The 23474-nt window shown below is 49.4% G+C and overlaps 1 protein-coding gene across 1 annotated transcript in view; it reads right to left on the reverse strand.

The window, feature by feature from the left end:
- LOC126516477 (uncharacterized) overlaps positions 1-22454 on the reverse strand; it is a 63509-nt gene extending 41055 nt beyond the window's left edge. The window contains exons 1-6 of the mRNA XM_050166604.2: positions 21475-22454; positions 15617-16751; positions 14611-14868; positions 13586-13879; positions 12835-12969; positions 1747-2046 (exon numbers count right to left, since the gene is read on the reverse strand). Coding sequence (XP_050022561.1) covers positions 1747-2046; positions 12835-12969; positions 13586-13879; positions 14611-14868; positions 15617-16751; positions 21475-21818 — 2466 coding nt within the window. The 5' untranslated portion in view covers positions 21819-22454. The remainder of the gene's footprint in view (positions 1-1746; positions 2047-12834; positions 12970-13585; positions 13880-14610; positions 14869-15616; positions 16752-21474) is intronic.
- Between the last annotated feature and the right edge of the window lie 1020 nt (positions 22455-23474).

Genomic DNA, 23474 nt, shown 5'->3' on the forward strand with positions numbered 1-23474 from the left:
TACACATTTACGGGTGCTAGTTTGTCCCATTGCGAGCGCACTTACCCTTAAGGGTACAAAATTTCACTGGGCACAACAACGAGCTGTGATTAGAGTCGTCGTAGTTGAAAACTGAGCAATAATTTTGACGACCGGAATACTACTGAAACATCTGACTTAACAGTGTAACAGCCAATATAGGTATTAACATTTATTAATGCTGTTTTAGTGTCGTTTGTTGCAGCTATCCTCGTGTTTACTTGCTACAAAAGGTAAAAAAAAAGAAAAAAAACACATCTGTCTTGGAACAAACCGAGCACCCTCTATGCACCCATAAGGGTGTTAAATTGTTTAGTGTGAGATATGGCCGCCCTCCGGAATGCAAGTTGATCCACCTGCACAAGCTTAGAAAATTTCCATCTTGCATTGGTTAACGGTGCAAGCTGTGCAGCCTGTGGATAACGCAACGCTGAGGTGAAAACATACCAAGCGATGCTAGGTGATAGGCAGCGCAGCAGAATTACTCTGAAACGAATTCATAATGAATCTATTAACTCTTGCACTGCGCAAATGCTGCATCGGCACGGTGTAACGCAGCTTAGCGCCACCAAAACAGATGTGAAAATAAGGAGATTAATGCGCTTTTCAGGGCACATGCTTCACTCGATAGCTGTTTACTCGAAGTCTTCTATATATCGCAGCAACAACATACCGACAGCCATATTATGTGCTTATTTTCAAGTCTTGCATCGCAAACAATGCAAATAGAAATGTCGGTCCAGTAGCACGACGTCAAAAAGCAGAGCATACAGGCCTGTTATCCTTGGGGCGTCGGTTTAGCCTAGTGGGTCAGACGCTCGGCTTCTGAGCGTGAGGTCGTTGGCTCAAAACTCACTAACGCCAACGTTTTTCCATTCGAATTTTGTTTTTGTTTTCTTTATACAAAATTTTTTATAGCGATTACCGAGGTGCAGTTGGAGCGCATGCAAAAGCTTGCGCCGACAAGGAACGCCGGGATGACACAGGCTTCCGAGAGCGAGAGTGAGGGTGACGTGGCGTCGCGGTGATGCCCTCTCCCCTCCCGCAACACCTGGCGCGCCAGTGCGGCAGCAGGTTTTCCCTTTCGCCCGCTCTGCTCCGTCGAGGCGCGCTCGTGACGTGGCGTCGCAGCCAATGGGAATTTAGGTGCCGTCGTTCACTTGTCCAGGCGACAGACGCCGGCTTTTTCGCTCAATGGGCCACTTGATGCTTTCTCATCAAAACAACAACGAATGAATGCATTCCAGGGTTTTGCGTGCCAAAACCACGATTTGAATGCGAGGCACGCCGTAGTGTAGCACTCCGGATTATTTTGACCACTATAGGGGATCTTTAACGCGCCCACAATGCGCGGGACACGGGCGTTTTTGCATTTCGCCCCAATCGAAATGCGGCCGCTGCGCCCGAGATTTGATCCCGCAACCTCGTGCTTAGCAGCGCTACACCATAGCCGCTAAGCCACCGCGGCGGCGGGTCAAAACGCCGATGCTATGCTACAGTAATTAAGAAAAAATGATCACAGGGTAACGATTCTGACGCATATATATTACAAGAATTCACGAAGTCCCATCGGTTCCACCTATGTGAAAAAGCTCCTGCTAGGCGTTATTTTACGCGAAAGGTTCATTTTGAACGAAGTGTATGTGGCGACTCGCGGAAGGCAGCGTATACTCTGTGCACCGCTATACGCGGACGCTCGCTCGCTCGTGCTCCAGACGAGGCACGTACCGCGCTCAGAAAGTCGTCCTTGCACGCTCCCAGCGAGAAGGACACGAGCTTGCAGTCGTCGTCGCGCACCACGATGCGCAGCGCGTACTCGGTGTCGAAGTGCTGCAGCAGCCGGCTCTTGCACACCAGCTGCGGGGGCAGGTACACGCGTCGGGTGGGCGTCAGAATGACCTTGCGCACTTTGACCATGTGTGCCGGCAGCTCCTGGGCAATCACCGAGCCAGTGAAGGCGTCGTTGCGCAGCCGGTGGCCCCGGTAGCGCGCGTAGAGGCGATCCAGTGCTAGGCCGAACTTGAAGACCTGCGTAGAGCGTCGGGCGTGGGTGGCGCCCGTCTTTTTAACCGGCTTCTGTCTCCTTCGGGCACTGTGCGTACAATTCTGCGCGCCAGTATACGGTGCATCAAAGGCGAACCCGCGGAGGAAAATAACGGAATTCAAACGCGGCACTTCTGGTTGGACCTGCGTTTCAAGTTTTCGTAACATACGCATATAAGGTGTTTTAGAAAAACGAGTTGGAAGGCCGGCGACTGAGTTTGTTCTCAGTGTCAGTATGTCGTCACGTGGCGGGTTCGTTTTCACAAAGTTTTACATCAGGCATCAGCCAAGTGTCTGGGTAAGGTGATTTACAAGTATGCTACACATTAAATTGGTGATGCTTTCATATCTGACTTTCCTGTCGCTCGAGAGTTTTTGCATGCAGGTCTACATTCGGTAAACTTGGACAAAACTCATTGTAGAATTGAAGATTCTTAATCCATTCTGCAGCTGTACCTTCTTCTATGATTCTGAAAACGCAAGAAATTATTGTAATTAAATTTGCAATGGAAATAGTTATTGGCGCCTGAAGACTACAACAGCTTGCCGAGTTCGCCTGTCGGAGTGTAATGCGATTTTCGGCTCAGTCTTCCTGTCGGTGTCGTGCAAACAATGGCGAATCGTTTGCATTCAGGGTAGCCTGCATTGAAGGTAGCATGATTGGTCAGCCAGCTCGAAAGGATGAATGACAGCCAGATTACCTAGACTGAGCAGTTCAAATTCGGGCGATCATTTCGTGTCGGATTCGCGCGACACACACTTTAACAATTCACGGAGAGGCGAGCAGCAACTCTCTCAATGACCTTGGTACGACAAAGGGAACGCGCCGACTGGTCTTAGGATACGTAGGGCTGTAGGTGCTGCACAGATCGTGCCCGACAGCCCTTGCAGTAGGGCACGTGCAACATGCTATGTTCAGACCGTAACACAAGTGTACAATGACCGTGTGTGTCGGAAAAACCACCGCGAAAGCATTTTTCACTCGTTAACACACACACACACACACACACACACACACACACACACACACACACACACGCACACGCACACGCACACGCACACGCACACACACACACACACACACACACACAAAATCCTAGGAGATGTCGGCGAAAGGATGCGAAATGTATGACGCTATACGTTTTTCTGCGAAATTTTCACCTGTAGGTACCAATTGCTGTCTAGCATTTGGCCCATCTCTAAAATTAAAGTATGGCATTTTACGTGCGAAGACCACGATCTGATTAAGAGGCGCGCCGCAGTGGGGGACTCCGGATTAATCTTGGGCACCTGAGGTTGTTTAACGTGACCCTAGACCTAACAAGACGTTTGACGAGCCCCTAAATCTAACAAAACGTTTAACGTGCCCCTAAATCTAAGTACACGGGTGTTTTTTTGCATCTCGCCTTCATCGAAATGCGGCCGCCGCCTCCGGGAAATCTGTACCGACCTCTACAGTACCCAGAGCAGCCATGATACCTACATTTCAAGTAGTAATGAACAGATTACAGAGGCTCCTTCTATAACTAGCGATGTAATTAGAAGGGCCTTGCAAGACATGAAACGGGGAAAAGCGGCAGGAGAGGATGGAATAACAGTCCATTTAAGCAAAGATGGAAGAGAAATGCTTGAGAAGCTGGCGGCCCTTTATACGAAATGTCTCATGACCTCAAGGATCCAAGACAATTGGAAAAATACCAACATTACACTAATATACAAAAAAGGAGACGTTAAAGAACTGAAAAATTATAGGCCCATTAGCTTACTCACAGTATTGTATAACATATTCACCAAGATAATCTCCAATAATAATAGCGGCGACACTGGAATTCAGTCAACCAAGTCAACAGGCTGGCTTCAGGAAGGGATACTCTACGGTGGATCACATCCATGTCATCAATCGGGTAGAAATCCGCAGAAGACAATCAGCCTCTCTATATGGCCTTCATAGGTTACGAAAAGGCCTTTCAGTCGAGATCCCAGCAGTCATAGAGGCATTACGTAATCAAGGAGTACTGGAGGCTTACGTAAATATACTGGAAAATATATACAGAGATTCCACAGCTACCTTAATTCACCACAAGTAGAAAGATACATAATATTGGATCTTGCCGTTGAGTGCGGGAGTTGGCCGAATTATTTAAATTATTTATTTATTTATTTATTTATTTATTTATTTATTTATTTATTTATTTATTTATTTATTTATTTATTTATTTGGTGACGTTTAGGAGGATTCTGAGATGAAACTGAAGGTTTACTTACATTATTTACAGTAATAACAAAGTAATGAACAGTCATTGACGGCCGGCAGCAAATCGGACGCTGCGGCCCGTGGAAAGAAGAACGAAAGAAATGAATGAATGAATAAATGTCTCTTCTCCCTGTCTCTCGCTTTTAAACCCTTTGGTATATCGGGGTCACGTCATTTTCGGCCAATCGTCGAGCCTGCTCAGGTGTCATTTTCCTCCAATGGTAGGTGCCCGTGCAAGTGTCACATTCGGCCAATGGGGCCACTCCAAGGGCTCCACTGTCCGAGGGGTGACTTGCCACCGGTGTTGACTTGGTGTTGCCTCCCCGCTTGAAAGCGTTCAGCTGGAGGAGACGGGTTGTTTTTGAACGACCTTTCAGAGCTGCAGTTTTTTTCGGGATCAAGATCAACCAACTGGAACCGTGTCAGCCTCCCGTTCCACTTTCGGGAAGAGTCAAGCAGCGGTGGAGACAATAGCTCGACGTGCGGTACATGAGGTGGGGGTCGCCAACTTGTTTTACAGGCCCGGGAACGTGTTAGACGCGCTCCTGCGCACCATAATTTGAATGCGACGGAGATTGGATGTGGTCGGGGAACTCGAGTGATGCCAGGAAAAGGGTCCTATAAAGAAACACTATAAAGAAACACTATAAAGAAACACTATAAAGAAAGGGGTCAGACAAGGAAACACAATCTCTCCAATGCTATTCACTGCGCGCTTGGAAGAGGTATTTAAGCTATTAAACTGGAAAAGCTTAGGAGTGAGGGTCAATGGTGAATATCTCAGCAACCTTCGGTTTGCAGATGACATTGTCCTGTTCAGCAACACTGGGGACGATTTACAACAAATGATTGAGGACCTTGAGAACAGAGAGAGTTTAAAAGTGGTGTTGAAGAATAATATGCAGAAGACAAATATAATGAACAATAGCCTGGCAATGGATGATGAGTTCAGGATCACCAGTCAGAATCTGTCAAAGAGTACGTTTACCTAGGTCAATTACTCACAGGGAACCCTGATCATGAGAAGGAAATTTACAGAAGAATAGAAATGGGTTGGAGCGCATACAGCAGACATTGTCAAATCCTGACTGGAAGCTTACCATTATCATTGAAAAGAAATGTGTACAATCAGTGCATTCTACCGATGCTGACATATGGGGCAGAGACTTGGACACAAAGAAGCTCGAGAACAAGGACAGCGCGAAGAGCGACGGAACGAAGAATGTTAGGCGTAACGTTATGAGAAAAGAAGAGAGCGGGGTGGATCAGAGAGTAAACGGGTATAGCCGATATTCAAATCGATATTGTTACGGGGATGTTGGGAGTATGTAAAGACTCTATTTACAATAAATATACAGGATGAGTCATAGTAGATAAGATGGCTGACCACCAACAACACGCAGCAGCCGGCGTCTCGCGATCTTCTTCCTCTCTTCTTTCATCCTTCCGTAACAGGACCCCCGGGTGGTGAAGCGCTGGCTCGGCGCATGGTAGGCGAAGAATGGCGAGCGAAGTATGGCTCCAGCCGCCAAACGTGCACGACCTCAACAGGTGTCGGACTTAAGGATGCATCAAACTGTAGCGGCGAAATCTCGTAATTTACGTCGTTAACTTGATGTAGGACTTCATAAGGCCCTGTGTAGCTAGAGAGAAGCTTCAGGGAGAGACCAACCCGACGACATGGTGACCAAAGGAGCACCCAAGCACCTGGCGCGAACTTAACATCGCGATGGCACCGGTCATAACGCTCTTTTTGTCTATGCTGCGAGGCTAATAAACGAGATCGGGCGACTTGACGTGCCATGTGAGCGCGATCGATGATTGACGAGCGTACTCAGTTGCAACACGTGGCACAAAAGGAAGGATGGCAATGAACAGCAATGTGGGGTCGCGACCATACAAAAGATAAAAGGGCGAATATCCTTTGGTGTCATGTCGGCACGAGTTATACGCGAACGGCACGTAGGCCAGCGTGGCGTTCCAGTCGCGGTGACCGTTGGAGACGCACATCGACAGCATCTCTGCGAATATTCGGTTGAGACGTTCCGTAAGACCTTTAGTTTGTGGGTGGGAGGCGGTGGACAGCTTGTGCTCAGTGGCACAAGAGCGGAGGAGGTCTTTGACAACTCGAGACAAGAACGAGCGGCCGCGCTCTGTAAGTAACTGTCGAGGCACACCATGGTGGAAAATAACGTCATGAAAGAGCAAATCGGCGACGTCGGTTGCGCAACTAGTCGGCAACGCTTTTGTTATCTCGTAGCGTGCCGCGTAATCAGTAGCGACGGCGATCCACTTATTCCCTCTCGTCGTCGTCGGAAAAGCGCCAAGCAGGTCAAGGCCTACGCGAAATAATGGTTCAGAGAGAACTTCAATTGGATGGAGTCGGCCGACAGGTGGCAGGGGAGGTTTCTTCAGGCACTGACACAATTCGCAATTTGCGACATTTGAGACCCAGCCAGAAGAACCGGCGTCGTATGCGGTCGTATGTACGCAAAACTCCAAGGTATCCCGCCGTCGGTGCATCGTGAAGTTGTTCCAGAACGACGGATCGCAGATTACGAGGAAGGACAGCAACTCGGGGCCGTCAGGGTTGATATCGGCGATAGAGGATGCCGTCATGCAGCACAAACATGCGGCACGTGCCGTCGGTGCTGCCAGATTGCCCTCCGGCGTTGATGGACTGTAAGAATGCGTCGCGTTGTTGTTCAGCGCGCATGTCGGTCATGTCAGTAAAAGCCATCAAGCAGGTCACTGGATCATGCGCAGCAGGATCAAGGGGAATCCACGGGGTGACGAGAGAAGCAGTCAGCGTCCTTGTGGAGGCGTCCAGTCTTGTAACTGACAATAAATGAAAATTCCTGGAGCCGCAAAGCCCATCGACCAAGCCGTCCTGTCGGGTCCCGGAGGGAAGACAGCCAGCAGAGTGCGTGGTGGTCCGTAATGACCGAAAACGTGCAGCCGTGCAAATATGGCCGGAACTTAATGACAGCCCAAACTAATTAAAGCCAAGCACTCCCGCTCGGTGATGGAGTAATTTCTCTCGGCAGGTGACAGCAGGCGACTGGCGCAAGCTATCACGCACTCGGCACCATTCTGTTGTTGGACGAGAACAGCGCCGATGCCATGGCCGCTTGCGTCAGTGTGGACTTCAGTGGGTGCATATGGATCGAAGTGGGCAAGTATGAGAGGGGTGGTCAGAAACCCGATGAGGGCGGCGAATGCGTGAGCCTGCTCCGGGCCCCATGAGAATGGCGTCTTCTTTTTCAGATCTGTCAAAGGCACAGCAACGTCGGCGAAGTTTTTGACGAAACGGCGAAAGTAAGAACACAGGCTGACGAAGCAGCGCACGTCAGAAGCAGAACGTGGCACAGGGAAACTGCGTACGGCGCGAACTTTTTCCGGATCTGATTGAACAACGCATGCGTCTACGAGGTGTCTCAACACGGTAATCTGACGGCGTTCGAATTGACATTTCGTGGAGTTCAGTTGGAGGCCGGCTTTTCGGAAGACCGCAAGAATTGCAGGAAGTCGGGTAAGGTGGCTGCCGAACGTGGCAGAAAAAACAATAACGTCGTCAAGGTAACAAAGACAGCTGGTCCATTTGTAGCCTCGCAGAAGAGAGCCTATCATACGTTCAAATGTCGCATAAGCATTGCATAGGCCAAAGGACATGACTTTGAACTGATATAAGCCATCCGGGGTGATGAAGGCCGTCTTCTCGCGGTCCATTTCATCAAATGAAATCTGCCAGTAGCCGGATCGAAGATCGATGGACGAGAAGTATTTAGCTCCGTGCAAGCAGTCTAAGGCGTCATCGATGTGTGGTGGTCGGTAGACGTCTTCTCGCGTGATCTTGTTTAAGTGGCGATAGCCGACGCATAAACGCCAGGTACCATCTTTCTTTTTCACAAGGACGACAGGCGAAGCCCAAGGGCTGGCTGATGGCTCGATGACCCCTTTGCGGAGCATTTTGTCCACTTCTGATTGGATGACTCGACGTTCAGCGTACGATACATGACAGGGACGCCGACGAATAGGATTCGTGTCTCCAGTGTTTATACGGTGTTGAACAGATGTTCGGCCATAAGGCCTGCCGCCGAAATCAAAGATGTCACTGTACGATTCAAGTAGGAGACGTATGTCCATAGCTTTTGCCGAGGTGAGGTCAGGTGCAATCATTGTGGCGAGGTCATCCGTTAAGGAACCAGAGCTGTGAGCTGCAATTGGCGCTAATAAACAACTCTCGACATTCAGACTCTCAATGTCAAATTCGGAACCGCTAGAAACGCTGGCCAAGAACATACCGGCCGGAATTACTTGAGGGCACTTGCTGAACTTCAGAAGCGGTAGAACGACGTCGTTATTAGTAACAGTGACCAGCGTATGCGGAACGGTAAGGCTCCGGTTCAAAAGCACGTCGATGATGGGGCGAAACACATATTCACCGTCAGGAACCTGTGGCTGAGCGCTCAAAGTAACGTAAGTAACTGCTTCAGGTGACAGACGCACATCGTGAAGCGAGCACAAGTGCGGTGGGGCGGTGCTCCGAGCATCGGTGAGTTGAGGCAGTTCTAACTGAAGAACGCCTGTCGCGCAGTCGATGAGAGCAGAATGAGTGGATAAAAATTCCAATCCAAGGATAACGTCGTAAGGGCAGTTGTCGATCACAGCAAAGAGTACAGAAGTAGGGCGGCCGGCTATACTTAAACACGCAGTACGCATTCAAAGAACAACCAGCACGCCGCCGTCGGCCACACGAAGCACTCGGGCAGCTGCTGAAGTGAGGACCTTCTTTAAACGTCTGCGTAAGCTAGCACTCATCACAGAAACCTGGGCTCCAGTGTCGACGAGTGCTTGGACAGGTGCGCCATCTATTTTCACGTTAATTACGCTTCTCTTTGTGGGCACAGACAGGGGATTTGCTGCAGTAGTAGGCAATGCAGCAGCACCTCCGAGGGCTGTATTTCTTAGTTTTCCGAAAGGGTGCGGCTAAAAGCCACCGGGGACGGAAGGCGACGTGGCTGCGGCGAACGGGAAGATGGGCGACGTGTTTGCGGTGAGCGAGATTGGCGTCCGCGTGGCGATGGTGAGCGACTGTACCACGTGTTCCTAGCAGAGTTGTCGGCACTGTTAGACTCGGCGGTGGGTGAAACATTGCGGGTATTTCCACAATGCGGGTTGGTCGGCGTGCGAGGTGTTGAGGGCCACGAGTTGCGACAGTATCGGGCGACATGACCAATGCGGCGACAGGTGAAACATATCGGCTGGTCGTCCGCAGTTCTCCACTCAGTCGGGTTGCGATAACGCGGAGAGAAGCGTCGGGGTGGAACGAAAATAGTAGAAGGGCGTTCGTTAGCTGTGGGATTGGCGACAGCACAGAGAGAATCTAATTCAATGTTTTCAAGTTCCTGGTGAACGATGGCTTGTGCGAGGGGAAACGAAAAATGGTAGCATCAGGGCTACGCAAACAGAAATCTGCGGGCGCCATCGCATCCAGTTCACGTCGAACGATTCGCACCACGTCCTCTGATGGCGACGCATGCTGCTGTGCGGGTTGATCTTCACACGGCGACGTTGCGACAGTATTGGGAAGTCTGGCGAACGGTTGCAAGACGCATCGGCTTCTTGCCTGCTCGAATTGTCGGCACTCTTTAATGATGGCATCAACTGCAGAACAGCTTTTGCACATGAGCAGATTAAAGGCGTCGTCAGCAATGCCCTTAAGCACGTGCCTGACCTTTTCAGCTTCTGTCATGTCGCGATGGGCTTTACGACAAAGTGCCAGCACGTCGTGGATGTACGAAACATACGACTCCGTGGGGGATTGGGTGCGGGAGGCCAGTTCCTCCTTTGCGACAATTTTACGGCCGGCTGGTTTACGCAAAGACTCTGTCAACTTATCTTTGCATTGGTCCCAGCTGGTTAGCTCCTCTTCGTGGTTTTCGTACCACACCTTTGCCGTGCTTCGTAGGTAGAACAACAGGTTAGCTAGCATAAGTGTAGGGTCCCATCCGTTGATTCCACTCACGTGTTCATACATAGCCACCCACTTTTCAACGTCGGCGCCATCGATCCAGCAGAAAGTTCCAGGATCCTTGGGTTGCACAATTAACCACAACCGGAGGCGACATCGACGTAGGTGGCATCGGTGACGTTGGAGGCGGCAACGAGCTTGATCCTGCATGCTCACCGTCATTCACGGTGCGGACGGGGATGCGACGTCCACTGCGGAGCTCTATTTCCAGCCGTGGTACCCCACACCTCCCACAAATGTGTTACGGGGTGTTGGGAGTATGTAAAGACAGTATGTACAATATATATACACAGGATGAGTCAGAATAGATAAGATGGCTGACCACCAACACGCAGCAGCCAGCGTCTCGCGATCTTCTTCTTTCTCTGTCTTCTTTCATCCTTCCGTAACAATATTACTAGAAAAAAATGGAGCTGGGCAGGTCATGTAATGTGTAGGTTAGATAACCATTGGACCATTAGGGTTACAGAGTGGGTGCCAAGAGAAGGGATGCGCAGTCGAGGAGAGCAGTAGACTAGGTGGGGTGATGAATTTACTAGTTGGAATCGGTTGGCGTAGGACTGGGTTAACTGGAGATCGCAGGAAAAGGCCTTTCTCCTTGAGTAGACATAAAATAGGCCGCTGCTGCTGATGATGGTGATTATCATGATGATGATGATGATGACGACGACTATGGATTGTAAGGCAACCCATGCCTGTAATAACCCTCGACTAATCTCTTGCCTGTTTTTTTTATTTTCTCGCTAAAATAATAAACGTCTCCTTGCTTATCTTCACCACTGATTAGTTAACGCTCTCATCGGCTTGAGCCCCAGCGCTTCTGGAAGGGCCATCAGAAGCCGGTTGCCTGTACGTCACCACACGCGAAGAGAGGAAAGCAGAAGACAAAGGAAACCAATTGGCTAGAAGTACCCGGCTAGAAGTCTAGAAGTAACTAACTCTTAAGAATATCCTGGTGCATTAAACGTGTTGTCGGCCACGGAGAAAAGTCACAGAATTTCTATTAATTCTGTTTTATTTGCATAAGTAGTGAGAATTAAACAACCCCGGGGATCTTGGATGTATAGACAAATTTATATTAGGGAAATTTTAGAGTGCCTTTGGAAACGCGCTGATTACTGAACAACCCAGGTGACTACACCTTAGCACGCCGCGATCGCAGTGCCCTCAATCGCGCCGCGTTTGAATTAACAGTGCTCTTAAGATAGTGTGCTGCCATGCGACCAATTTCGGGTTCGTCATTCTGCTTAGTGCAATCGCGACCGAACCATGTCTGTTGATTTCGGCAGTGTAACCGGGTCCAAATCCCTGGCGGGAATATTGAAGCCAACGCCTGCGTCACTGCCAAAGTTGTCACTGTGAGCGGCCGCGCACTGTCGATTAAATGCGCGGTTCGTTCGCGCACGGCACCTTTGACAGCACTGCGATTGCGGCGCGCAAGCGTGTTCATACATCGCAGACTTATCTAAGATTCGCAAATAACTATTGCATAATAGGTAGAAACTTAATTCTGCTTAATCAGCCTGAAACGCTATATACATTCTAAACTTCCATACACTTTCTAAACTTTCTAATCTATAAACGTGAGACTATCGGAGTTAGATTAGATATTCCTAAGTATGCATATAAGAAGCACGCAAAAAGGATTGCGTTATTTACTCTATGGACTGACCGGCAAAACGCGTTTAGTCGCTTCCTTCGATATAAGACCCGAATTTCATTTATTTTTTTTTTACCTCAGCTTAAAGTTAGCTGGTACACCTGTGTATTGGAACTTGGAATGTATGAACTGGTTTGTACACGTAATGTATCAAGGCAAAAGAGCGAGGACAAATAAGTTTAGAAACGAACGTTAAAGGGACACTAAAGCGAAACAACAAATCAGTTTAGACTAATAAAGCATTGTTTGAGAACACTGCAGGCAGTCATTTCAATATAACAGTTTGGTTATTAGACGAGAAAAGCAAGGTCGAAGTATCAGGATTTTAATCTCGCGCCAAAACCCCGACGCTGGTACGTCAATGTGATGTCAGGGATTCCAAAGTATGTTTTCGCATTTGGGTTGCGTCGGCTCAGTAAAGCTTTTAGAAACTTGCCATGTTGAATATTTGGTTCCTTTAGAACACAATGTAGTTAATCTGTACGGCTATATAATTAAGTAGGCCTTAGAAGATGACATCAAAATCCATGACGTCACAGCGACCAGGTGCGGGAACTTCAAGGGGCGTCCCCACCAGTCTTTCGTTTTTGCGCTTCTTTTGGCTTACCAAGCATCTTATCGTGGTAAGACTGGTGTTTTTGGTGTAGTAGAGAGGCAGTTTACTGATCCAGTAGAAATCATTTTTCTATTTAGTGTCCCTTTAACAATACAACATCGGGCTATTTTTTTGTACTTCGGACAAGCTTCAAACGCGCCCACTTGGGTTAGCCGTGTACGAAACCTGCATGTGCCCGACCCGATGTAGGTGGGCGGCGTGCCTCTCACCTTTCCCTGGCTGAGGGAGAAGTAAAGCTCGAAGAGCACTTCCTCCAGGGCATGGGGACAATCCTGCGCGCGCGTTGTCAGGTTGCGCTGCACTTCTTTGTAACTGTCAGGATTCATCGCAAGCTCGTCTGCGACCTGTCAAAAGGAAGAACGTGCCAATGGTACTTATCTACGCGACAGTTTGTACGAGGGGAGGCGGGCGAATGGCATATGTAACGCTGTAATAACGGACTTAAAGACCAGTATTCGGCGGTGTTTTCCTAGATATAGCGAGTATAAATAAAAAAGAAAGAGTAAAAAAAGAGAAAAAAAAGAGTTATTTCGCGGAGGAAGAGAAAAAAAAAAAGAGTTATTTCGCGGACGTTTTGGAGCACTTCACAAGAGTACGATAATCGAAAGAAATGCGGCTCCGATAGCTTAACAGCTGTGTAACTGCAAGTTCCACATGTGCAATTTGGCCTTCTTAAATAAAGAGGTACAACTGCGAACGACGTTCATGCGGCCATAAAAAAAAATAAGAAAACGAAGAACTGCCGAAGAAACCCTAGAGTGACGAGTTTCTTTAATGACTACAAAAAGAAAACCCAGACACATGCAAGGAATGACTCGATGCGTACACTAACGTCTTCGATCGCGCCACGCTCATGTTTTAGAGTACAATCCCAAGGTTTGCAACACCGCGCACTTGGAATGGCGCATCTCACCCCTCCCGCGATCACCCTCGGTGTCTCGCGCACTGTTATATGCTCACCTGGAAGCTCTCGGACCAGACGCTGAGCAGAGCGTAGGTGACCCCGTAGTCCGGGACGCTGGGCCTGGGCACGGGCTTCAGGTCGCGCGCGTGCAGCTCGCGGACCGCGGCGTAGAAGACCTGCGCGCAGTTGCGCGTGCGCAGGATCAGGTTGCACAGGGGCTCCCAGTGGCGGGGCCCGCTGAACGCCAGTCGCAGGACGCGGCTCTTGCCCAGCACGTCGGGGCCGCACTTGAAGGGCCCTTCGCCGAACTCCACGGCCCGGTCCCACGGTGTGGTGTCGGACAGGTTGAACTGCGAAGCCACGACGCTGTGTCGGCGGCTACACTCACTGCTCGGCGATGACGGAATCAGGCAAGTCATTATGCTGGACACGTGATATATATGGAGACGCGTGAAGACGAGATGCAAAAAAAAAAAAAAAAAAAACAGACACCGTTGTGCAGCGCTAGAAATTTTTTAATCCGAACACGCTCAATAACGAGCTCGCTGTTCTTATAGTTTTAAGTAGCTCTATATACCGACAGAAGCCTTATCCCTACTGTCCTCACGCTATATACTGTACATCGTATCATGCGGGCGATGAAGGATTTTATAATTGGCACTCATTAAGAATCAACAACTGGTCACGTTAGGAATTGTCCCGGCGTCAAATACTTCCCGTCAGATTGCAAATCGCGGGAGCGAGCACGCCACCTCGTTCACGCTGTTCACGTGTATACGCGTGCGTGGCGGACATAAATCAATAGCGCCATTGCTCTTCGTACGCGAACAACCCACCGAGTGTCACGATGCGGGACTAGGAATTGTGTGAACAACTAACCACGTTCAAACGCTGCAACTATTCTGCATATTTTGTGCAGAATCTTGCCTTAATATTTTATCACTCGTACTTCCTACTTTTTATTCAACGTTCTGGAAATACGGTTTGAAAACTATATAATCCAATGCTAACAGTCCGGTTTATGCCTACATATGCTTCTCAAGTCTGCACAACTTTCCCTTCTCCCTGAAATTCCTCTCACCTGGGGTAGGTAGTCACCCTCGCGGTGGCAGTGGCTCATGGCACTGTTCCCGGCACATAGCTTGTAGAGGAGCGGCGTGTGCAGGAGGTGCAAGTAGGCGGTTGTAGAAGTGGGCGACGTTTTGCACAGCACAATGCGGCATATCGTCGAATACCTGACAAGGAGTCGGTAGAGGGTGTGACTGGAGTCTTGCTTGTCCACAAAGTAGAGGTGCAGTGCGCTGGTACAGTGCTCAAAATGAACGTTGCTCTGCGTCACCTGCATTGTCAGCGCACGAAATTTAATTATTGGCACAGAAATTGCTAGTATACGGTAAACGTTGACAATGCACCGCGAATGATTGCTACAAAAGCGCAACGACAATCGATACACAGCGGCATCGTGCGAGCATCACGGTGTATTACATTAGTTCGCAAACAAACGACCGCTGGTCAGTTGCCGTTGACTGCGTATGAGATGTTCCTTATTCAAAAGAAGAAAAAAAAACATCTCGTGAAAGAATGCCGCCAGAGTTAGCTATTCAGCCTAACACAAACAAATAAGCAATAATTAGCGGAGCAGTGGGAGCTACAGCTCGCCAGCTGGGACCTGGGGGTGCAGAGGACACTCCTCCAGCAAGTCCAGCGGGCGGCCAAGGCCAGTAGAGCCCTGAACTAAGGGAGCCACCCGTCGCTCTTTGACCCTTTTCCCCCCACTCCCTTTCTTAATAAAGTTTTGCCCTACTGCTTACTACTACTAAACATCTCGTACAAACTCAGGGACATCTCAGGAAGTAAAGTGGAGTATACAGTTAAAGCGGTGAATAAGACCGGCATACAGTGCGTGGCAGCGATATTTAGCGCAGTTTGGCGCAATTTCAACTCGGTCTGCCAGCGGTCGGTTATTAAAGCCCTTCGGTCGGCCCCGAATAGGTGCAGAGAGCCGGACGGCAGTGGTTATTACTTGTACGTTCCTAACCTCATTCGGGTGTTCACGCCGAGTTTGTCTTATCAAAAGTCCCGCTTACCTTGAAGCCTTCGCCCGGACGTGGAGGCTGCGACGCCGACGACCTGGTGCTTTTGGGCGACGTGGGCAACGAGGGCGAATTCGAGCACGACGAATCCGCGCGCGAAGCAGCGCTCGAGGGCGCGCTCGAGGCATCATCTGTGGCCAGCGCGCCACCCACCGAGGAACCCGTGCTGGGAGCTGGTGGCTGGCTGGGCGACGACGATGTGGGGCCCGACGGGGCGTCGCAGTCCTCCTCCTTGGGCGACAGCAGCGCGGCCCATTTGCCCTTCTCCTTCGGTGGCGGCGTGGTCTGAATGATGGCGGGCTGCGGGCCAGGCCGAAATGGCTGCGGCGGTGGCTCCGGGACCGGGGGCGCCACCGGCGTCAGCCAGCCCTGCCAGCTGCTACGATGCTCCGTCGCATCGCTGGACCTCGGATGAGTCGTGATGGAGGCATACGACGGCGGAGCCGCTGGGAGCGGGCACGCGAGTACAGAACGCCCCGCGGTGTCCGCCGCTGTTGCGGTAGGGTTGTGCGGAGTTGACGTCGTGGGCGGAGGCGTTTCAGCTGTGGCAGTTGCACTCTCAGCAGACTTCGCGCTCGGCGACTCCTGCGCGGCTTGCTCCTCTGCGGGCTGCGACGGAGGAGTGGACGAGCTGATCTCACTGGAGGTTGAGTCTGCAGGCGGTTCACTCGGAGAAGGCGGTGGCGAAGGCGTTCTTTCCGAGTTAGCCGACGCTCTCCGCAAAGAAAACCTCTTGGCTTCACAGGCCAGCTTGCGACAAGGCGCCATTGCCAGCGAGCTGCCTCCGGACAGCGCACAGCCAGATCTAGGGTCCAACTCTGCTTTCTTCCACTTGGCGAACTTTGTCATTCCGTATTTGTTGGAGTTGGACGACTTTTTAGAAGACGAAGTCTTGGTACCGGGGGGAGCAGTGCGCGCGCTGTCGAAGTGCGCAACGAAGGTGTTGTAGCCCAGCAGACAACCCAGCGCGAATGCGGTCACAGGTACGTCTTTGTGCTCCATGGCAATCACAGAGTCGTACGGGTTGCAGCGCTCCTCAAGCTCCTCCGATGCGAGCCACCACTCGGGTGGATCGCACTTGCGAGCCACGCCACCGCTGAGGACGTGCTGCACGATTTCCAAGTCACACCTGCGGGCGATGGGAGAGCCAACGTGCGTGCGCTCGCGTCTTCGGGGATTTCTCGTTAAAGACAACCTATCAGCGTTCAGATAATTTGAGACCGTTTTCCCTCTGCATGCAGATCAAGGTGGATCCAGCGACGAATTTAACGGTTTACTTAGCGGTTCCAGTATTTCTGCTTCAACAGAAATAGGTGATATAACGCTACAATGCCTATAGGCTTCGGTCATTTTCTTTCGCACATGTAATCGTCTCTCTCAGCGAGCGGGCGTGTACGCTACCCATAATACACGTGATATTCCTTGAGCGTCTGCGCAGTTCCTGGAAATTTTTTTTTTCGGGGGGGGGGGGGGGGGGGGGGGCAGGTAGGTTTACGCATCTTCCTCGAGAATACTGCGTGCATAGTTTGTCAAATGCTTCCAGGTCCCTGTATAACATGCATCATTCCGAAGCGCCAGGGGCCTGGGGAGACTAGGACCCTCACTGCTGTGTTTCGGGTGCCAGGAGTATCCCTGCGATGGGGCCGCCAACAGATGGTGTCCCTCGCGGAGTGGCTTCGAAACGTTTAACAAAGACTGTGCACTACGCACTAACTCTTGCTATCAAGACATGACACCTTTTAGCTGCAGGCGGCACCGCCTACACTCAGAAACAATATTTATCGTGTGACTAAACCTATTAGTCGCCCTGTGGCAATAATCACACGGGGCGTCGGTTACGCGGTGTCATGTCGCGATTCCCTTGGCGAGTATTATTGTTGCATACAGTAATGTGCGCGAGTATTGTTTTCTTTTTTTTTCTGTAGGTGAAGGCTTTGAAAAAAATACGACTGTTATTTTTCTTGCCCAAGGCTCGCTTGCTGTATAGAAAACTTCTGGAACGTTGTCTCCAATTTGACAGCGAGACAGACCTTGTGCAATGGTAGGCGCGCTACACGAATTAACGAATGGGTGTAGCACATATTCTTGAATCCACGCAAGCACCACCGACATGCGTAGAATGTCCGATGGCGTCATGGGTTATTATCGGGCAAACCTGAGCCGTGCGATTTTAATGGATGACCAATGACGATGCTCGCTGCTATCTCTGACATTCAAGTGCTCAAAGGGACAGAACGATGTGCTAGTTGACATCGCATTATGGGATGCGTAGCGTAAATCGGGCATGCAAGTTGACAGGGACAACAGGATATGTAGATTTAGATGCACGTTGAGGAAACCCCAGGTGGTCGAAATTGATTCCCCACTGCGGCGTGACTATCAGGTCGTGGTGTTGGTTTGAGCACGTAAAACCGCAGAATTTTCTTTTAGGACGGGAAAGATCGATGCGTGCGCCGTTCTCGCTACACGTCTCAGATAGCTTAAGTGTATAGTACTCATTTCAGGGCACACAAAGGCAGCTCGCCTAATGCGGAGTTGCGATTCATCCACTTTACTCTTACCTAGCCATAGTGTCTGCCTCTGCACTGGCATTAGACGATGTGTGCGCGCGCGTAAGTGCGCCCTAAAACTCCGCTATGAACATCCTTGCCAATTCTCACTAGACACGGCTTAAAATTGGCGCAAGAGTCTGAAAACAATGGGCGGTGATAGATTATTGGGAAATATAGAAAAAATATATTGAATTCATCATATCTGGCGTAACAGCGCAACAAGGACACGGATCCAAGAACGAAGCAGCGGAACTGGAGCTTTGTAGGACGTCCAGGACATCGAGCATCTCTAAGTCCGGAGGTTCATTATATTACCTTGAAAGAAAGTTCTGGTTGTATGGCAGCTTGTGTGCAAAACCCGGTCATATATATGCGTCCTCACGGCTTGGAATAAGCGTTTCTTTTGCAGTGGCTATCGGCAAGCGAGATCGCAGTGGGCCATGGAGTCAGGCATAGTTAGCTTCGCTATCGCCTGTATTTATATGTTGTTTTTGTAGTAGTTTTTTACATCGAAACGGTTTCAAAAACTTCGTGCGGCTGATAACGCGACTCCACCTCTGCGTGTCAATTACAATTGAAAAGGCGAACGTACGTTACGCTCGAACGGCAAGTCGCGATGTACAATTAGCTAATAATAAGGTTCCACTGATTCTAACTTTCTTTAGTAATTAACTGTATATTACACGCTGAAATTCCGAAATTTAAGGCGGTGATGAAGTGCCATATCCATTCAGAATAGTCCCGACATTATATCTCTAGATGACTTCCTCTAAATTGCTCTACGATATGCAGTAACGTTCCAATCATCCCGCAGCGCGTGAAGGAGACTTTGAATATGCATATAAATATGTAACCGTTTCCTAGCACGTTTTCGGAACGGTTATCTCTAAACTGGTGCTAAGGGATTTCTGATAAATAAACTAGACCTCAATCCTATACGCCCCTGCTGCTATTCCGCATTTGCCACATATGTGCGTTAACGTAACTCAAAAGATTACAAGTTGGTCCGCTCAGCACCACCATCTGTCGACCACTCTCCGCAATATTCTTTAGACTAAAAAGGCCTTGCACGTACCGATTTACAGCGGCTCACAGTGCCGAGATATTTGTCCAAATTGTCGCAAGTGTTTACGGCTTAGTCAAATATGCGCAGTACTGCTTCCTAGATGTACGAAGTTAGTCGCGAACCACAGTTAGCTTGACTTTTATTTTTAACTCACACCGCGCACAACTATCTCACCTCGCGCAATCGCATTTGTCATTCCCGAAATCTTACGCTAACAAGAATCGGCCATGCTCTTCAACATTTAAGAATGACAATTAGCGATAGCATTAGTAATGGCATATAGCTTATTCCGACACTTCATTCGTCTCAGGATGAGTTAGAGAGCCCACCCAGTACTACTAATATATCCTGTTGTGCATGCAGTAAACATTTACATCGTATTTTCGATGTCTGCTATTCATAGTTGAATCAATTGTTGCCGATGCATGTCCTAATTTTTAACGCATTGTATGGTTCTGTTCATTGGTGCCTGCCATTTTATAGCAGTCTGATGGCTGTGTTCTTTCTTGGCCGAAGGCCACAGCTTGGGACTCCCCAATCCTAGAAGTCAATTGGATCCTAGAAGTCAGTTTTTTATGACTCATCCAAAGAAGACAGATTCACAGGAATAGGGGCGAAAAGTGATCACAGTGGCCAAACAAGGGATATGTCCAAACCTGAAGCACGAGACAGCCCTTTTTCGACCACTGTTGACCGTTGGGTTGCCCGGTGTCCGGATGAAAGACAAGGCAGCTGGTTTCGGCACGTGGCGATACGTTCCTTTTCCTTGTTGATTTGCATTCCTTTCCATAAGTACCAGAAATTCAGATATTGCTTTAGACAAGGATTGTAACCACTTCTAACTGTCGGTAAAAGCTAAATAGGGAAAATCCTTGATCCTGGGGCGCTATAAGGTAAAGCTATTCCAAATGTTTCTATTCTGTTTCTGCAATCAGCCCTCCGCGATTGGTCAAACATTTTTCGGGCCAGCCTCTCACTTCGCCTGTCTGTCACGCGACGTCAAAAAAAGCTGCGACAACTTTGAATATGATATGACGTGTACACATTGTTTATGCATGATTAGACCAAACAAAAGAAAAATAAGCATTTCCGATTCTAAATATTTTGGCTCTAGCCCTCCACTATTGGTCAAAAGCTTTCGCCCTGCGCCTACTTCGCCTGTCTCTCACGCGACGTCAGCAAACTGCGAAAACTCACCACGTCAAAGTGACGTGTACGCATTAAATATGTCATTAATATGCTGAACAAAGCAACTTTTTTTTTTTCGCAATAGCCAAAGACTGCCCCATTACATGTGGAAGGAATAGAAGATGTCTGCCTATACCGATCGCTCGGATGCTGGCCACTCGCAACTGCCGGAGAGCATGAATTTGCGTATATTAAACATTTTATGGCTGTAGACGTTATCGAGCCCTTTCGACACGTTTACGCTATCGCTGTGCTAGCTCTCCTGCGCTGAGGGTCGGTTTTAGTGGCATTTTTACCTTTCCGTTGCACACCGCCACGATTTTCGACCAGCCACCGCAAGCTTAGCAAGCAGAAACGAGCCAATCGCAGACGCCGGCACCACCGGGCCTCCTCTACCAGTTATCTACTTTCACTGCGTGAAAGCCTCAGTGAAACCACCCCAGTGAAACCCTCTCCACTACTGCTTGCTCCTCGCCTCTTGAAAATGAGTTAGATAGAAAAACCTGTCGAGAGGGAATATTATTCGTTTTGAAAACAAACAAGCGTTACCTCTTATGAACGAGTAGAGCTTTGATTGGTTGATTCAAACGCTACGGGTCATCGCCCGATTCTTGCGTCGGCAGTTACGTAAGTTTGACGTCAGGAGATTGGAATAAACGCTAATTGGAACCGTTTTGGGTTATGGGGCCCCTGCGTCAAGGAATATCCTGGCTGACTGCTCACAACAGCTAAGCGCTGGCTTCATTTGACAGCATGTGCACAACTGCCATAAACGTTACACAAATACAATAATAATTCGTTATCGCGGCGGGTTTGTCGAGTTAATTTACAGTGCGAAGCCCGACAAGGACAAATGACAAGAAAAGTGCTAGTGTTAAGACTTTCAAAGCTGAAAAAAAAAAAAAAAACAGCGCAGTCTAAGATAAGCGCTAAGCCTTTTTTACGTTCACATTTAACCAGTTGGTCCCGTGCTGGAACAAGAGCCGCGCCCTCGATCAGCTCGTCGTCAATGCCACGATCCGCGTAGGTAATCCGATCGCGCTCACCACTTCACCACGATCTGCATGAAAGTGTCCTTCGGAGGGCGCTCCAGCTGCAAGGTCACGTGTGCCGCGGAGACGGGGTTCTCGTAGACTGCGACCTCGCAGCGATCGCAGGGCACCACGCGGTCCACGGCGCCGGGAAAGCCCAGCAGCTGGCGCAGCTGGGACGCAGTCGGCGGGCCCCGGCCGGAATCTAGGCAGAGGATGCGCAGGGGCATCTCCTTGCTGTTCGCCGATTCATCGCACTCCGGAGATTTCGGCATTGTAGGCGTAGGCAGCAGAGGCGGCCTACGCGAGGGCGGCACGCCGGCCGGCAATTTCCCCGCGTTCAGCGAAGTCCTAGGCATACTTCGCTCACAGTGTAAGCGCCTTTAAGAGAAACACGCTCGATAATCTGGCGGCTGGCCGGAAACCATTGGGTGCCTTGCTCCTTTGGTTAGACTGGAAAGACATTGCAAAAAAAAAAAAAAGAAAAGAAAAATAAAGCAAGGAAAGAAAGAAAAAAACACTTATGGCACTCAGTGATCGACTCACACGACTGTCTCCCATAGTGTAACGCGTTAATCAGGTGCACATTTTCACATATTCAGGCTAGCCAGCACCATTTAAATAATGGTAGGGGTGGCGCTGGTTTCGGTGTTTTGGTTAGTCGTTAAATTGCAAGGTAGAGTTGGTGTAAATAAAATTTAGAGGATCATTACAGAAAGCTTGAACGCCAGGCGCCTTGAGGTGTAACATGACATATTGGAACATCGGAACTTGCGCGGTTATCAACATTTAGCGGGAACAGCACCCGTTACCTTCAACGTGCGAAAGTGTGTGGTCTTGACGTGCATAATTTGTGCGGGTGAACGGTGTTGTTCTCGTTTGTTTGCGCAATGGGTAAGGTAATGGAGAAATAGGAGTACTAACGATGCGAAGACTATTTCTTTTTATACGTAAAATTAACCTATATTGGTATACCTGACTGGCTCGGAGTAATTAGCGCTTGCCAAACAAGTTGCATGACGGTAGATTTCGCGGCCTACCATGATATAGGCCCAAACAATGAAATGTTCATTTCCTTCGAGCGCTTCCTAACCTTAAGTGAGGCTTCCTTACAGCGAAGGACCGATGGAGGAAGCAAGCGTACTCTGAAAGCTCCCTTCACCCGTCCTCGCGTAAGGAGCGGTTGCCGCGTGCCTGGGTTCGAGATTATCTCTCAAAATCTTTACGCGAACACCATTATTCTATAAAAAAAATTTGTATCGTCGCACAATATTTAAATTGAAGAGCTAATATAGAGAAGCGTGGACGCTTTCTACTAGTTTTGTTTACTAAAGTTAAAAAAATGTAGCGCATTACAGTGCAAAACTTGATGTGCTCCATCAACGCTGGCACGCCGGCGTCGTGCAACGCCTAGCAACGCCTAGCAACGCTTTCATGCCGGACGCGTGACTGAAACGAACACGTGGAAACGAACATGCCTGACAAGACGTACCGTGCTCGCGCTTCTCCGCAGGCGGGCGACAGCGCGCATGCGCTAGCATACGTCACGTGGTTTAGCAGTGAGGTGAAGCGCTCGTTCAGGGCCAGGAGCGGCGTAAGGACGCATGAAGGTAGCTTTGGAGCTACCTTATGCTGAGGAAGCACCAAGGAAGCCTTCACCGAGGACCCCTCAGTAAGGATGCTTTCAGAGTGACATAAGGTAGCCTCACCGCAATGAAGGCTTCCTTACTGAGGTAAGGAAGATTTCATTGTTTGGCCCATAGTTTCCAAACATTCGTATTTCCCTTTTTTATTTTCGAAAAGTATTAATTTTTCGTAATGTTTTTCAGTCGTCGTTTCCCAAATTAATGGACATTAAGTAATCCTAGAGCAAGAAAGCGCATATACTACATTGCTTTCGTAGCAGCGCCAACGAGGCAACGCACCGAAAGATAAGACAGAGCTACGGCCGACGTCGTCCACGTTTCTCCGCGTTCGCGGCCCGTGACTACAGCCAGCGTCTCTGATGGCGGCTT

The sequence above is a fragment of the Dermacentor andersoni genome, chromosome 1, assembly GCF_023375885.2.
Source record: "Dermacentor andersoni chromosome 1, qqDerAnde1_hic_scaffold, whole genome shotgun sequence".
In the NCBI taxonomy this organism is placed as follows: domain Eukaryota; kingdom Metazoa; phylum Arthropoda; class Arachnida; order Ixodida; family Ixodidae; genus Dermacentor; species Dermacentor andersoni.